General features: G+C 43.0%; 1 protein-coding gene across 3 annotated transcripts in view; it reads right to left on the minus strand.

The window, feature by feature from the left end:
* Positions 1-1,640: 1,640 nt before the first annotated feature.
* The window catches only part of Syde2 (synapse defective Rho GTPase homolog 2), a 32,556-nt gene continuing 15,956 nt past the window's right edge, over positions 1,641-18,240 (minus strand). For 2 of the 3 annotated variants that reach the window (XM_075981152.1, XM_075981151.1), the window contains exons 4-7: positions 16,662-16,788; positions 9,227-9,408; positions 7,607-7,838; positions 1,641-3,577 (exon numbers count right to left, since the gene is read on the minus strand). In XM_075981152.1, the coding sequence (XP_075837267.1) occupies positions 3,084-3,577; positions 7,607-7,838; positions 9,227-9,408; positions 16,662-16,788 (1,035 nt within the window). In that variant the 3' untranslated portion in view covers positions 1,641-3,083. Of the gene's footprint in view, positions 3,578-4,094; positions 4,143-7,606; positions 7,839-9,226; positions 9,409-16,661; positions 16,789-18,240 lie in introns of all 3 variants that reach the window. The other variant, XM_075981153.1, reaches the window with a different exon arrangement.

The following is an 18,240-nucleotide window of genomic DNA, read 5'->3' on the forward strand; positions in this document are numbered from 1 at the left end:
TGAACAGCTATTGCATGAGATGCAGCAATCTCAGAGAGCACAGTGAAGTCTGTGTGGCTGAGCATCAGCACCAAACACGGGGAGCACGTCTCGCTTGCTCACAGGACTTCACCGAGCGTTTTGACAGCAGCCACTACTAAAACCATACAATCTAAGGACCACTTTAACAGGAAATCACTTTGGGGTTGTTTGCTTTTAGACAAGGTCTATGTAACCTGGCTGTACTGGAACTTGCTTTGTAGAACACACTGGCTACCAACTCACAGATTCACCTGTTTCTGTCTCCTGAGTGCTGAGATTAAAGGTGTGTGCCTGGTCATTTGATTTGGTTTTTTTTTTTTTTTTAATGGCATCTCGCTTCTACTGCTTACAAAGCCTATAGGCAGATTCTTTTGGCTCTTACTTCAAAATATATCCATAATTCTCTCTGTATGGTTATAAAGTTACACACACACACACACACACACACACACACACACACACACACACACAGCCTCTATTGCTGCTTCTCGTCTGAATGGCCATATTTCCGTCTTAGCTTACAGCACAACTGGAAAGACTATCAACTAATGTGAAATGGCTTCAATGTTCTAACCTAGTTTCAACAGGAGACTGCAAGCCCAATCAAAATAAAGAATGGGGATGAAAGGACGGCCTGATGAGACCTGGAGAGATTCCAAGCTCATTTCTGATGTGCCCTGCTCATCCTCAAGCAGAGGCAGGACCCCCAGGTTCTCAGAAAGCACCTAGAGATGACCATGATTGGACGGATCCAGAAGCTGATGAATGTGGGTCTGAACGCGAATCAGTGAGGACTTGCTCTGGACGGGGAAGGTTCAGTGGGTAAGATGCTTACACCATGCATGGTGCCTGATGCCTGAGTTTGACCCCTACGGCTTCCATACACATGCCATGGGAGGTGTCAGTCTCCCCGCTCAAGCACACCACACACACACACACACACAAATATAAAGTGTAATTTTTTAAAAAATGTTTACGTAAAGGCACATACATGTGGTGATTCTGGAAGCAGCGGGGCAATAAAAAAAGCTTTGGTTCTGACAGTGATTAGACAAAAAAATGTCTAACATAATCAAGTAATCAAGCCACAGAGACTGATCAAGAACTATTCTCATTAAAAATAAAATAAGAACAGGCCTTGAAGTATTTCAGACTCCAGAAAATTCCAATTTTGGACATCAATATCATATATATTTATGGATAGCTCACTTAAGAATACAAAGATGAGCCAGGCGGTGATGGCGCACGCCTTTAGTCCCAGCACTGCAGAGGCTCCAGACAGTTCCAGTCCAGCAAGGGTTACACAGAGAAATAAGAACATGATAGGACTGGAAAGACAGCTGAGGGGTTAAGAGCACTGACTGCACTACCAGAGGACCTGGGTTCAATCCCCAGCACCCACATGGCAGCTCATAACTGTCTGCAACTCCGGTGTCAGGGGACCCGACACCCATGGCAAAACACCAATGCACATAAAATAAAAATTAAAAAAAAAATATGTAAAAGTAATCCTTAAAATCAGTTATAACAGCCTGGCACTCTTACAATATTTTAATTGGAGCCACTTCCTTAATTTATAGTGTGCATGATAGAAAGGGGAGAGAACAGAGACACCGTCCTTACAAAACATTTAAAACACTGTTTACTCATGACATACACCTGTTACAGTCTCTGGGATTTGTTACAAGCTTTAAAAAAATGAAAGTCTCATACAAAAATAGTTATTTTCTTTATACTAGTGGCTTTCACATTAAATACCTGGATGTTATGTGTGTTACATAAGAATGGCTGTTACATTAAAGACTTTAATATTGAGAAAAACACTGAGAAACCAGTTTTGGCATAGCTGTCACACTTTAAACTTGAAAACTCGAGTTGCACACACTTTTAAAACTACACATTCTGTAAGCATAAGTTTTTATACACATTGCAATCTAATTTTTAAAAGCCTTCTAAATTTACATTTTTCAAACACCACTGTGATTTCTGTAACAACTACCCATAGATGTACTTAGCCAAAATAAGTTAATAAAAAAAAAACAAAACTGTACCATGTAGCATCCTGGCAAGATGACTTCTTTAGAAACAAGGGCAATTATGAAGTCAGGGTTTTAAGCGTACTGCTACAAACAAATACTTAAAGCCTCACAGAAAACAGAAAGGCACAGAACAGGTGATGTTTCCTCAAGTCACGAGTGCAGGTCACTTGGCCCGGTCAGTGGCTGAAGGGCTCAGCTTCATGAAGCATGACTTTTCTTGGGATGCATGCAGCAGAATGGGGGCTGCCGTTAATACTCACACGTCTCGCTGTGCTTCTATTCAAGTGGTTCTTCCGTAACTTAGCTTTTAACTTAAACAATCTTTCCCTGAAGAGCACATTTTTTTTAAGCTAATAAATTTGGCCTCATGACACATAGTTTTTAAAATACATGGAATTCTACAGTCAACCCCTTCCCTCAGGTAAAACCTATATATACACAATGCACTTATATAAATATATACATATCTTCAGAATCATAAAAATATTTAATTTTATAAGCTTAAATAATTACTGAATGTTAACACAAAATACATTAATATCTGTATAATTTTACGTTTATAAAAAGTTTTCTTGTAGCAGCATTTGTGTTGCAAATGACATGTGACCAAATGACATTGCACAAGGACTCTGACTGCACATCAGCTGGGCCAGCTGCAGTGTCCTCTGCAGGGGACATCGGGACATCTGTCTCCACCTACAGAAGAGCAGTTCACAATGCACCCAGGCCGCGCAGGGGGAACAATGTCCCTGACCCTTATAAACACCTCCAAGTTTCCTCCATCCAACCTGCAAGGTTTATTAAAATGTCGCAAAGGTACCTTTACTCTAACCAGCTCATAACTAAAACTGTATTAATGAATAGTGATTATAAGTGAATCACAGGAACATATTAGGAATTAACTTGCAGTTTCAACATTTAGAAACAAAACAAGAGAGACACCATGAGGAACGAGACAGGATGCCGAGAGGATGGAACCTCACACCTAATGACATCCCAAATAAAACAGCCCGTCCGTCCATCTCAAACACTCATGTTCAGCTTGTTTTTGTTGAGCTCACGTTCCAGATTGCCAATCAAGGTATCGATACTTTCTTGCAGATCTCTGAGGCTGGCTTTCTGATGCACAGTAGACTCAATGGTCTCCATTGTCAAGTACGTCTGAAAGGTGCATGATTTAGACATGGGGATTCGCTGCTCAAGCGTGACCTCTGATCCATCCACTTTGCTGTAATCTGCATTTTCTCCATCTTCTAGGGGAACATCATCATAATCCAAATCCTTGAGATTTTCTTTCGTATTTAGAACATAGTTTTCCCCACAGCTGCTCCAGTCCCCTGCGTAGCGATTGCTGAGTGGGCTATCCAATCTGGCCTGCCGTGGCCTCAGCACCCCCGACGAGTCCGCGCTGCTCAGATTCAATACACACGGCCGCTCTTTCTTTCGCCTCAGATAATGCAGAGATGACTGCTCCAGGCACAAACTGTCGGTGGGTTCTTTCACAGTTAAACGTTGCACTAGAAATGAATACGTGTACTTTAGTAATGGCCACCGGCCTGGGACAGAGCACACAAAGAGGCCATTTAATGATCAACTACAAACATGCACTTGAGACATGCGTTCTACTGAAAGCATCCTACAGTGATTTCTCTACCACCAGATGCAATCAAGATTAGGCATAGAGACTAGTAGAACGTTCAGTGGTACTACTTCATGCTAAATAAAAACATTCCCCAATAAAACTTGCAACGCTGATCAACTTCCTGTGCACGTTAATTGTCTAGCTGTCATTCTAAGCTGGTAGGTAGCTCCTCTTAAAGACTACAGCAAAAAGCGGACAAGCCATGTGCGTAAAGGGCACGGAACAAGAGGTTCCTTCTCTACAAACATCTAGCTGAGGCAAAGGCTTCTACAGTGATCGTTCTAGCTCTGACCTTAGTGGGCTTTTTTGCAGTTAGCAGTGTGTCATCAATACCAAGCAGCCCAAATTTCCCTTTGATAAAATGCATGAATATTAGACTTGGTCATTGTTACCTGAGTGATTACACAGCATTAGCTACTAATAGTCTTCATGTTTTCTGCCTGGAAATAGCACAGGGATTTTATTTTCCAATTCTGGTTAGAGATTTCACAGCCTCAAATAGCATTCTTTGGATTTAGACTATCTTCTTCTGAGATAAGCTTCATTCTACCATCCTGTGTTGTACTGGTCATACAGTCGATGACACACACACGTGACTTCACACAAAACAAGACTTACATTGCTTACTGAGAACAACGTTTATTTGTCTAAGGTTCTTCTGCATAGAAAACAGACTGTGTAAAATGCTAAGACATAGCTATTTAAGAATAGCCACATTATCTCTTTCTGCTTGTTTATTCTCTTCTGCCTCTCCCTTAGGTCTCCCTCTCTAGGATAAGGGGACATAAGCCAGTGATAACATCAATTTTGCAACACAGAATGAAGGTTTGCTTGCAAAAGAAAACAACTTAAGAACGGTACACACATCTGAGTCTTCCACTTAAAATAATATTCCCAATGTTTTATAGAGATCTTTTACATATTTCAACTTTTATTTTAGCAACTGTACACTGAATGTTTTTAACATTTCTATTTATTACATTTTTAAAGATCTATTTTGTGGATGAATGTTGTGGCTGCACATATGTACATGTACAGATTTGTGCCCGGTACCAGAGGAGGACACAAAAGGCGCCTGATCTTATTACTCGCTGTTTCCTCACTTTCTTCCTGTACCCTCTGTGCTATTCCTGTCCTCACTCTTGGGCCTGAAGTTTCTGACAACAGCACACTGGCAATCTGGAGAAAAACCCACGTTTCTCCTGCTCAGTCAAGACTCTACTGAAACTCTACCTTTAGTTTCTTTGGAGATCACTCAAGAAACCAATTAAATCTTTACTTTACATTATTCTAAGAATTCAATTTCTGAAACATCAATGTGGATGTCTTCTTAGACTACTGATACTGGGACGTTGTCCTACAAATTTGCAAGGAAAATGGCTAACCTTAACCCTGAAGGTCTGCCTTTCCCTATGCTGCTACCGACTGCCTGTTTTCAACAGAATGAAGAAAATGCTGCCAAATAAGGGTGCTGGAAATGCTTCAAAGCATTTTCCTTATATTTTATACCTGTAGATTCTAATTCCCTATATTGTTTTCATTTAGAAAACAACACCTTTATTTAATAGAACTATATTAGGTGACCACTAGTGCGAGGAACTCAGACTATGGGGCAGGTAAATATCACCAATGACCTTACAAATTCAAGACCCTAGTAAGGAGCAGGAAACCCGCCCCAAATGTATTCATCATGAGGAACGTGGAACAGCGACAACTTTAAATCTATGGCCCTACTCTGAAAATAAGGGTGGACTCACAATAGCATCCAGGATTCTTTCCAATCGCAAGCCCGTTGCTTTTTTTAAAAAGCCCCAAACACAAAGCATATAAAAAGATGACTGTCCCCTAAAAGGTCCTACTGCGCCAGGACCCTTGCTCAACCAGCTGCAGAGCTGCTGGCAGAGAGAGATGGGCAGGGTGTGCAAAGGGCAGGGTAGCGTTACCTTCAGGGGCTAACATAACAGGCTTCTCACTTTGCAGACAGGACTTTACCAACAGAAATCTCAAAGTAAATTATTTGCTCCAAATGAGGGGGCGAGGGTAAGATCAACAGAGAAAGCAAAATGTATAGCAAAACCACAGATGATAGATAGATGGATAGATAGATAGATAGATAGATAGATAGACAGACAGACAGACAGACAGACAGACAGACAGACAAATAACAGAAGAGGCTGAAGGAAACTCTTTGATGGTGGGGGAGAACCCCAGAAGAGTAGTTGACTGTACACCTTCCACGGAATGCGTGGGACAGTCCTGGCGCTCTCTACACCACACCTCGGTTGTCAAAGACGCAGTAACTGCACCTTACTGATACGCTGTCCACCTTTCCCAAGAGCCGGAACAGGCAATTTAGAGGGGGAAACTATTGTTTCCCCTTATCCTCTGCCAGGTTCTGTCTTTTGTCTAGGTACTTTCAAGGAAAATAACAGGCTATAGAAAAAGGTTATGATTACAACCAGCAACGAAAGTCTCTGGAATACAATGTTGAACACAAGACAGCTGTTTAAGTTATTATTACAATACAGTCAATGGGATGGAGAGATGGCTCAGAGGTTAAGAGCACTGGGTCTTTCTGCTGTGGAAATGGGTTCAGTCCCCAGCACCCCATGACTGCTACCAACTGTCAGTAACTCCATTTCCAGGGGCTCTGACGTCTTCTGGCCTCCACAGAAATTTAAACAGGAAATACACAGACAGATATGCAAGCAAAACACACATACAAATAAAATAAATCCTAGAAAAATAAAAGGTAGATAATAATAAATCTATTCCAATTTCACATACACATAGACGTGTGTGTGGCACAGGGAAGCGGGGGTGCTGGGAAGACGGCTCCATGAGTAAGCACTGACTGCACGAGGGTGAGGACCTGCAGTCCCGCAAGGAAGAAGGAGAAAAGTTGTCCTCAGAGCTCAGGTGCACATTCACAGTCCCACACATTCACGCACAAAATAAAGAAAACGTAAAAACCAAATTTTAAGAACTTTTATATTATCTATGTATGCTTTTTTCTGCATGTATGTAATATGCACTATGCAAATCACTCATGCCCACAGAGGTGAGAAAGAGGCTATCAGATTTCCTGGTACAGGAGTTACAGACGGTTGTAAGCTACCCTGTGGGGCTGGGAGTTGAACCTGGGTCCCCTGGAAGAGCGACTAGTGCTCGAACCACTGATTCATCTCACTACCATGAAAATCAAATTTTTTAAGAACAAAATATCAAAGATAATTGCCAGCAGGAGCTGAGGTAATTTAAAAACAACCATGTGTACAATAATTCTGTCGGAAAGACTGGACATGGGCTGGAGAGACGACTTGGTGGTTAAGAGCATCTGCTGTTCGTCCAGAGGACACACACCTGGCAGCTCACAAGTGTCTGTTTAACTTCTGCCTCAGGGAACCTTTCTTCTGGCCTTCTCAGACTCTGATATACACAGGCATGCATCATATAAATAAAAATAAAATAAATCTTAAGACTACAAAAAGAATAAACTTAAAAGAAAAATGAATTTTGCTTCAGAACAAATTAAATAAAGGTGAGAAAATAAATTAATAATTGAGTATAATGTGCTCAAAACTGTGCTGCACATTAAGGACAACCTTGTACTTAACTGCCACACAAAGTCTAGAAACTTAGCTTGCCAAGGTCAGAGCATTCACTGTAGGTGGTCCAATTAGCACCCCGATTCAGATCTTACTACACCCAAAATGTGTACAATGGCTCAAATGTCTAGAACGTTACGAGCAAACGCAAAATATAAGTAGCAAGTGTCAATTCTTCAGTATTGAAAAAAAAGCAAAAACCTAGACTTTTCCCCCCAATTACATCCAGGCATTTTAATCATCAGCTAACCCGTACATCCTATGGCTGCTAAAGAGACATCCAGAGACCCCTTTACCTGGCCAGAGCTGGAGCAGGTAATGAAGAACTTCAATGTGTTTTTTAAAATCCAAAGCACTGGCGAGTTCTTCGGAATCCGTGAAGACTCTGTTGTTGTGGGGCGAAGTCTCTTGCCTCTGATTGAGCAGCACTGGTCCAAAGCACACAGCCAGATTCTGGCAGGTCATCTTATTCACTTCGTGGTACGAAGCCACCAACTTCAGGTGATCTAGCAACATCTTTAGGGTTGCCTGATAAATATGTTCAAACCTAACTTAATCCACTGAGTGGTTAGACGGCCACGTAAAAGACTAGCAACATATTCTGAATTCCAATGGGCCCCCTTCGGAAAATACATTTCCCATCAACTCGCTCCTTCGTCCTCGAAGTGACCCTGGGGTTGCACTAGGGGACTGGACTGCCACACCAGGGAGCCTGAACTTAGAAACGGGCCAGGACTGCAGTGATTGACTACTAAAACAGGCCACCATGCTTCTCATCTCCCCACCATGCTTTTTAACCAATAAATATTTTATAAACACACAAAATTATAAAAATGGAAAAATAATGGTTAGAATTTTTTTAAAAAATGTATTTTCTGAATTAGGCATGGTAGTGCATGCCTTCTAATCCCAGCACTTGGGAGGCAGAGGCAGTTTGAGTCCAGCCTGGTCTACAGAGAGAGTTCTAGGACAACCAAGGTACACAAAGAAACCGTATTTCAAAAAATCAAATATATACATATATATGGGTATATATTTCCTGAGAAAACACTGTTTTAAATTCTTAAGTTAATTAAGGAAGTTGACTCAAAGACTACCTAAATTTTAAACACCTAAGGAAAAGAGTGATTTTTTTAAAATAGTATATTTTATCAACATTCCAAGAAATGAGGTGTAATTTCTTTTTATATTATATTAAACCAATGAATGTGAATTTAAAACTGCTATTCAGGGACTAGAGAGATGACTGAGTGGTTAAGAATGCTTGCTGCTTTGGCAGAGGACCAGAGTTCAGTTCCTAGCACTTACATCAAACAACTCCCAGTGACCTGGAACGCCAGCTCCCAGGGGACCCGGCACCCTCTTCTGGCCTCTTTAGGCACCATGCAAGCACATGGTGCACATACATACACAGTGGCACTTTATATACACATAAACCTTTTAGATAGATAGACAGACAGACAGATGGGTGATAGGCAGACAGAAAGACAGACAAACCGTTCCCTAGTTTTGATTTGCTAGAAATTTCCTTCACTTTCTTTTTCATTTTTTCTTTTTCTTTTTGTACCTCTGGCTGTCCTGGAACACATTTTGCAGACCAAGCTGGACTTGAACTCACAGAGATTCTCCTGCCTCTGCCTCTCAAGTGCTGGGATTAAAAGTGTGCATTACCACTACCTGGCTAATAAAATAAACCTTCAAAGCAGAACTTAGAAGGCACATAGGCACATGCATGCTTGGGCTAAAGTCACATACAGAGAACACAAAACTGATTTCTGGACACATTCAAGAAGTGGTAAAGGCAGAGCCTAAACCCGAGTGCACGAATGTCAGAGACATAGGAGACTGTGCGGTGATGGCGCTTCAGCATGGGCTCCTGCGAGCTTTCGGGAAAGACGTCGATCACGTACACTCACCTTCTCAACATCCGGCAAGCAATTCAGCAGGCCGACGGTGAACTTGGAGTCACTGGACTCAGACTCACAGCCATTTGGTGGCATTTTCAGAGGGCTTTTCACCATCGCGTCTAACACAGCCTCGTACAGCTGCTTCGTTATCAGGGGAGAAGGGAGTTCTCTTAGATAGTCCTTAAGGACACCTGTGGGAATAGAACAGAGACAGCCCTGATGGGTCTGCGCAGTGGAGTAAGTGCTGGGAACGCTTTGAAAATGCAAACGCTATGGCAGTCGACTTGACATTCTGAAAACAATATGAACAGCAACATGAAAAGTATTATCAAAAAACACTGGTGATTTGCATTCGTGTAAGTTTCCTTAGTAATTAACTCTGTTTGGAACATGCTAAAATACAGACATAATTTCCATAGCTTTGCTAAGTCACGATGAAAGATGTTCTTAATATGTAAGCTCTCCTGACTGCCCCCACGAGAAGATTCCGCACGTGCAAGCAGTTAAGAAAGTAAGACAAATGCATGTTAGTTGTAAACTATTCTCCTGCCCAAATTTTGAGCTTCTAAACTTTTAGTGGGTACTGAGGGGACACCAACTGCCCAAAGCCTTTGTAAATCGGCGAGGGACATCAGGGACATCAACAAATCTCCTCTCTAACTCTGCACTTGAGTCTTAGATATAATAGATCGTTAGTCTCCAATGTTCTGCTGTCATTCAAAAAGAAAAGGATCACTTCTTATACCAAGTACATTAAACAGAAGTCAAGAATGGAAGGCATCAGATTTCTCACTGTGAAAGTTAAGAGAAGTCTGAAGAATATTAGGAAGCGTAAAAACTGTGTCAAGAGATGATTATAGTACATGTATTTTTTTTTTTTTTTTTTGGTTTTTCGAGACAGGGTTTCTCTGTGGCTTTGGAGCCGGTCCTGGAACTAGCTCTGTAGACCAGGCTGGTCTCGAACTCACAGAGATCCGCCTGCCTCTGCCTCCCGAGTGCTGGGATTAAAGGCATGCGCCACCACCGCCCGGCTAGTACATGTATTTTTAAAAACACTTGAATTCAGTAGCAAAAGGGAAGGCAGGACCTGCCTCTATGCCATGTCTAGGGCTTCGCCATCCAAGTGAGTCTTAGTGATATTGCTTGAAATTAGGGGACACAAGAAGAAACGACAGTTTCGCAGGTAGGCAGAGTGTCTATGGGATGTGTAAGTTTGCTCCATACAAAACTTAAGAGGCTTAGGAAGACAGGAGCAAAGAGCTGGACCTGAGAATGAGCAACTTAAAGATGACTGTGGAAGGTGTAGGGACCTGAAGTTCAAGGTCATCTCATCTTCTGTCACACAGCAAATTCCAGGACAGCCTGATAATTGAGCCCGTGTGTGTGTGTGTGTGTGTGTGTGTGTGTGTGTGTGTGTGTGTGTGACACAGAGAGAGTATTGGGAACATAAAAACCATGTCAAGAGATGGCTAGGAAATAGCTCCAAAGGGAAGAGCTCTCTCAAACACAGCTAAGGAAGAACGACGAAAGACCCTCGTGGTCAGAAAAGGTGTTCTCGGGGATGAATAGAAAGAAAGGCATGCATGTTGCCAAGGAGGACAAGGAAAAGCTGCGTCAAGACAGACTCTGGGGTACCAAATGATACACAATAACTTGGTTAGAAAAGAATGGCCATAAATGCCAGGGGGTGCAGCCCATTCCTGCCCCACTGCATCAGAATCTCCTGCCAGGACCCATGCATGTATTTATAAACAAATTCCTCTTCTGAGTGTATGGCAAAGGGTCTCTGTAGCAAGGTCTAGGAGCCAATGACCTAATGGCAATTAGAGATAAGGACCACAAAGAGAAGAGCCCTGAGAAAAGGACATCAGCTGTGTTGGCAAGCAGTAAAGGACGGAGCCAGATGGCTGGCTAGATGAATGGGCATGAAAGAAGACAGCAGAAAGGTCTCCAAGGCCCAGGAGAGAGGGGCTGGAACCAACTCGGGAAGTCCCCAGAGAAGAAAGCAGAGACTCCTGAGAAAACAGGAAGGCATGGAATGAGTTCAAGATGTCGGGAAGATCATGTGTATCTCACACCCAGGGAAGCGGGAGGATGAGAAGACTCACTGAGCGGTCAAAGCAGAAGGCACTGCTCGCCCCTGAAGGCAGCGTCCTTCTCTGTGGTGTGAGGAGACAAAGGGCATCAGAGGGGTGATGGATTTGTAGACACCGGAGAACAAGGGGTGCAGCACAGCGAAGGGAGGGAGAAAGGACAAGTGGGGGAGAGAGAGAGAAAAGAAAAAGAAGCAATCCCAACACATCAGCACCAAAAAGAATTAAATACTTGCGGGAAACAAAAAAGGTACGAAATTTTACTCAGAAAACTCTCTTGAAAAAATTATAGGGGAGCTTAAAAAAACAGTCTGTGTTTATGGACCTGAAGATAACAACACTCCCTAAACTGCTTACGGAAACAATGCAGATGCTAACAAAATCCCAGCCAGGAGCAAGCGGCACAACTCAGGGAGAGCGCTTGCCTAGCATGTATCATCCTTGGGTTTGATCCCCATTGTCACCAAATAAGTAAAACAAAATCAAGCTACTTTGTCACCAAAACCTATAAACTGATCCAAAAAAGTTCCACCCCACTCCCTATCCTGCCCCCACCCCATGCCCCCCACCCCCTCATCCTGTCCCCACCCCACACCCCACTCCTCCAACCCCCACAGCAGGGGCAGCGCTAGGGTCTAGCCCCCTCAGCCCCCTGGAGGCCTTCATTTATCCACAAAGTGATTCTTGCAGTTATACAGAACACAAAGGACCTAGACTACAAAAAGAAGCAGCAGCAAAGTTGGGCACGCTGGTTCCTGTATCAGTTTTCCAACACTGTGACAAAATATCTGAAAGAAGGAACCTTTGGTTGGTTCATTGAGTCTCTCTATACAGCCGGCTGCCCTGGAAATCACTATGCAGATCAGGCTGATGCTAAACTCACAGAGATGCACCTGCCTCCGCCTCCCGAGAGCTGGGATTAAAGGCAGGCAACAGGAGGCCTGACCTAAGACAAGTAATGTTTTAAAGAAGAGTTTAACTTGGCTCATGGTTTTGGAGGTTTCAGTTCGTGGCTGTCTCCATGGGTAGGTCTGTGGTAAAGCAGCAGCACAATGGAGGGGCATGGAGAAGGAGCTACCTTCTACCTTCTAGCTGCTGGGACATTGAGAGCAGGAGGCAGAGGCCAGGGACAAGGAGCAACCTTGAAGGTCACAAACGGGTAAAATAGCTCCTTCAACCAGCGCAGGTTTTCCATCTTTCCACCATCTTCCAATAATGGTATCAAATTATAAATCCACCAACTGGTTAATCCACTGAGTCAGAGCCCTCATGAGCCTGTCATAGCCCCAAGCTCCATCCCTGCACACTTTCTTCAGGGACATCTCCCATCCACACCGTAACAATACCCGAAAATGCAAGTCTCATCGTACAACCTAAACAAGACGACAGTGTGGCTTAGGCATCGCTAGACATACATATGCTGACGACAACTGGTACATGAATGTCATAGCAGCTCTACCGGTAACAACCCCACACTGGGAATCAGGCAAGTGTTGGTCGAGAGATGAATGGATGAGCCAACGCCGTCATACCCACTGCATCCAGAGAGTGGAACACTGTCTGGCATAGACACTTGGAACGACATGGGGGAATTTCAAAGTAATTTTGCAAGTAAACAAAACCACATCTGTTTGCTTATAAAAAGCAAAAGTAAAGTCCCTCCTGTATGGTTCTATTATATAACTTTTAGAGAACAGAACCAATTTATAGCAATAGGAAGATCTGTGGCTGCCTGTGAATGGGGGCATTGGGGTGGTGGATTGTGCATGCAGAGGAGACTAAGGAGGACACAAGGAGATACTGAGGACACTTGTATCCTTGATATTCATTGTGGCTATGGTCTCACGGTGCATACACACGTGAAAACACCAGCTGCATGCTTTAAATACATGTGCTTTATTTTATTTTATGGCAATTATGCCTCAATAAAGCTGTTGTGTAAGATTAACTACTGGCATTGTGGGGTGGAAGCTTTGCCAGCCGGGAGAAACAAAAAGGGGCCATGGAAGGACACTCAGGACATTTGATGGAAGTAACTGAATAGTGAACCATAGGAAAGAACACTGTAAGAGCGGGGACTTAGGAGAAAGCAGCAGGCACACGTAAATTAAAGGAGGCTAACTCAGTGGGAAAAAGCAACTGGAAAAGGAATGAGGAAGCCTGAAGGACAGGAAAGGCTAGAACTGGAACGGAAATAATTCCAAATTTTAGCAATAAGCGGATTCTGGATCTTAGGAGTGAGTCACCGAAGTTGAGTTGACGAAGAGGTCACCTGGGACCAGGCCAGGAGGCGCACGGATCACGAACCCTACCTGGAACTTGGGAGGCTAAGGCAGGACTGTAAATTCGAGGCCAGTCAGAGCTATTTAGTGGGGCTCCGTCTCAATCAACAAGTCACTTGGGACAACAAACCCAAGAATCTTGTGTTCGGAATTTGGTGTTTGCATGTTAAAATCATTTAAAATGATGGAAAATATAAGCAGAAAGAAGGTATCAAATATTTCATTACACAGACTTCGCATACTCTGTCCCGTGCCTGTTCTAAAACACAACGCATCCCACTCTGTTCCAGACAAAAGGACTACTAAAAACACACCAGCTTCTGAACACACAGTGCACGCATTTCGTTCCTTTCCTGCGTTTAGACTCACTGAGCTAGCTCATGCAGAGGAAACACTCGAGGCAACGTCACCACTGGCTAGTTCCCAAACCCACGGCACTCTCTCTTTGGAGGCACGGTGGCCCCGTGTGTAATTTATCCCAATCCCACCGCTGTTTCTCAAACAAATCATGTCATTGTTTTTTGTATTTTTTTTAATCAAGAAAGGAGCTCCAAATTCTTTTGTAAAATAATTTAACTGAAATGGAATAGTGCAAATAACAGAGGGAAGAACCATGTAGTTTGTGGCTTCAGACTCTCCTATTTAGAAAAGAAAGTTACAAACCAGGCCTTCGCGAACCTATATTCACGTCTACAAACACTGCAAGTATCCAGACTCCAGGTCCCTTCTTAAACAAAACAGTCAACTCAAATCACACCTTCCATCTCTAAATACTCAGCGGCACTCTTATTCCCAAGCTAAGGCTTCACTGAGACAAAAATTTACTTTTAGTTTCTACTTTCCTAGAAATAGCTACCTCTATACAATTTTCCTTTAATGAATTCTTAAAGTGAATCCTTTGCTAATTTCACAAATTATATGTTATCTCTTTTTTTTAAGTAACAAGCCTCTCTTTACAAAAGACGTAGTTTCTGATTTGTTAAAAATTCATCCGAGCCAGGTAGAGAAGGCAGGGGATGGGGAGGGGGGACCATCTCTGAGTTTGAGGCCAGCATGACCTATATAGCAAGTTCTAGGTCAGCCAGAACTACATAGTGAGACCCTGTCTCAAAACATAAAATGAGGGGCTGGAGAGATGGCTCAGAGGTTAAGAGCACTGGCTGTTCTTCCAGAGGACCTGGGTTCAATTCCTAGCATCCAACATGGTGGCTCACAACAATCTGTAACTCCAGCTCCAGGGGATCCAAAACCCTCACACAGACACACATGCAGGCAAAACACCAATGTGCGTAAAATAAAAATAAATAAATCATCTTTAAAAAGTTTCAAAAGAAAGTAAATAACGAAATATTCATAAGAGAGGAAAAATGCCTTGGTTTGCTTCTCTTAGTAGCAAACTGCTTGAGATCAGAGTTACATTGTTCAAAATGACAGAAAACACTCTAGAGAAATAAGCCACTCAGCGTCCTGAGCCAGAACCTCAACTATCCCTAACCTGCAACACTAAAAGTAAACTTCAAGGTACAGTATCAGTAAGCAGTAAGCGAATTTTTCTTAAATGCTTACCTAAACTTAAACGTGTATAAAATAAGAAAACAAATTAGGATGTAAACATCATTACATCAAGAAAAAAACTGTTAAGACAATCAAGCATAGAAAACAAAACTATCAAAATACCAAGGCCAGAGGAACCCACTGGGGTATCTATGGATGGAAGGCTTTGATCTGGGTCTGCTTCTCAATAGTCTTGGGTTGGAGGGGATCACATAGGGGAGAGAAGACGAGCCTGGTCAGGAGCTGTGAACTATGAAAACCAGGTGAGCGGAATGGATGCACCTCTACACTGGCCCCCAAACGTTAGTAATTAAAAGGTAAAGAAATTTTACGTGGAAAAACAGACCCAGAAGATTATTGGTAAATTCAAATTCAAACACCGTTCCTGTTCTCACAATACCCGCCTCCACACAATGCTGCCTCACACTGTCTGTAACCTCTCCTGGCTCTGCTTTCCCAAACATTCCATCTCCTCCAAACTTTCCAAGGCTCTTCCTTCTTCGTCTGCCTCCAAAGTTTTAGATCGCCCAAGTTCTTGTCTTTTTAAACTTTTATGGACTGTCCCAGGATTGAATTTCCTTTGTCAGTCACTCTCAACAAACTCCCATTATTCAAGTCCCCACAACTGCTAGTGCTGTTTCCAGTGCTAGACACTGGGACAGCTGTTGTAACTGCTGGGACAAAGATGTCTCTGCACGCTGGGCATGGTGGCGCTGACCCAGAACCCCAACACATGGAAGGCTGAGGCAGGAGGATTGCAGAGTTACTTAATGAGACCTAGTCTCGGGGAGAGGAAAGGAACACCTCAATCCCCAGCAGATGAGAACTCACTCCACTTGATCTCTCCATCCCCATCCCCTACTTCAAAACTTCATGGCAACCTTCCCCAACATTCCTGCAGCTAAAACAATATCCCTGCTCCAACGCATTTATTTCTGCTGATAGTACTGACCAGCAACGGTTCAGAATCATTCCTCTTGCTTGGCTTTGGGTGTTTGTTTGCGCCCTCCATCCCCCCCACCTCCCCACCCCTACCCCAGCCGCACTGGAAGAGCTGGAAAGCACCATGGTTCCTTGACTTCCTTCTCTTCAACCCATCACACAGTTCCCAAATTAACATCCCCCAAAACAGCCTTCAATGACCCCACTCCCCTACTCAAATATCTTGACTGGACCCCTTCCGCCTATTAAATAATCTAAATTCTCTGATCAGATGGGCCGTTTCCTTTCCACCAATCACCTAAGCACCAGTCAAATTGAACTCCTGAGCCATTTTAGTTCTCCCCATGAAGACTCGGACCTGCTGTGCTGAATGTAGCCCAGGTCTCACTTCCCCCATCACTGGCTGTATCTTAATAACTCCCCTCAGAAAGTAAGACTCACAGTCTATGGGGGAAGGAAAGTAAGACTTCAGAACAGAATCAAATCAATGCAGGTTATAAAAGCGTATTTCCACTTTCTCTCCTGCAGGTGTAGTCTTTCCAGAATGAACATAAAATGAAATCTATTTTTTACCTGTTATTACATTTATATCTGGGTACTGGTTTTCACACAGACCAACAGTTTTGCTATCCTTCTCAAAAGCCTCGCGAAGCTCTTTCTTGACAGCTGCTGAACCACACAATCGATACAGGCCTACGACCTAGAAAGAAAACGCCTCGTTACAGAGAGGATAATGAATGCAATGGCATACATCACGTGAACTTGGCAACAGTCATCGCAACACCTCAAAAGCAGCTTTTGAGATCTCAAATTAACTGTTTCTACAGTAATGGGAGAAAAAACACGTTTTAAGTAAAAACAGGCAATAAAATAAAAAAAATTAAAAAGGTTTTTAGAAGCGTGTTAGGAACCCACCGCCAGACAGCGCTTCTAATTACTACGTCTTTGGAAGCTCAATACATACCCAGGGAGAGGAAGCCAAACTGGTCTCAAAAATAAATTAATTAATTAAATTAAATTTTTAAGAAAATCCCTGATTAATCTACTGGATTCTTTTGAAAAACTAAACCTCAAGAAATTTAAGGAGATGGGGTGGGAGGGGGCGGAGTCCAGCTACAATCCCCACAGCACAAATAACCCGGTGTGCTGGCTCACAGGTGCAGTTCCAGTCCCTGGGAATAGGAAGGTCAGGAACTCAGGATCACTCTTAGCTGCAGAGTCAATTCAAAGCCAGTCTGGACTATAAGGGCCTGTCTCAGAAGGGGGAGGAAGGGAGGGAGGGATAGAGGGAGGGACAAGGGACGGAATTTAAGGAGAATAAGGGGTTGTCACCCATCCTTTCAAATCAAAAGGCTACTTAGGAAGCAGCCACCCTGAGCTGAAGGAACAGTGACAGAAAACTATTTCACAATAATGAGCCATGAGCAATCCTCAAAAGCTTGAATTAAGGATCTGCAGAGAGTGCTCCAAGTGACCTAGAAGACAGCAGCAGAGAGCTGGGTTCCACACGGGAGAGCATCACCACCACCGCGGGCAAAGGATATCTAGAGAACTCGACGACTAACTGTACTAACTGAAACACCGTCAAAAACCTGAATCTACTTCAAAGAAAGACCCATGCAAAGTGCTCCTACTTGCCAAAGGATCCACACAGGGGGAAAACCAAGGAAAGTGCTAGAAAGACAATTCTCATTTCAACTTCTAACTGAAGTTCCGAGCCATCCATACTGAGAACAGCATGTTAGGGCTAGCATACCACCTCGAGAAACACGGTGAAATCACACGTAAGTGCGCACACACATGGTGCATAGACATACATGCAGGCAAATACCATGCGCATAAAATAAAATAATAATTAAAACAGAACGCAGGAGGCTGGCAAACCTAAAATCTAGAGAGATCACCTCTCTGTCATGGTCCTGACTAACAAATAGAATCCATTTACTGGGGAAAACCCACAGATAAATTAAGTTTGTTATTTCAGGCTAAACTGTATGTTTAAAATGTGCAGTACAAAGAAAATAGAGGCCAAATGTGAAACAAGATCAAGGGAAATGCTTCTATAGTAAAGGAACCAACTTTATTATAGTGCTTTGATAGAGGCCCATTTAAGTATAATGAAGTCCTATAGTAAGAATTTATACCTTTGAAC

Source organism: Microtus pennsylvanicus, chromosome 7 (assembly GCF_037038515.1).
Source record: "Microtus pennsylvanicus isolate mMicPen1 chromosome 7, mMicPen1.hap1, whole genome shotgun sequence".
Lineage (NCBI taxonomy): Eukaryota > Metazoa > Chordata > Mammalia > Rodentia > Cricetidae > Microtus > Microtus pennsylvanicus.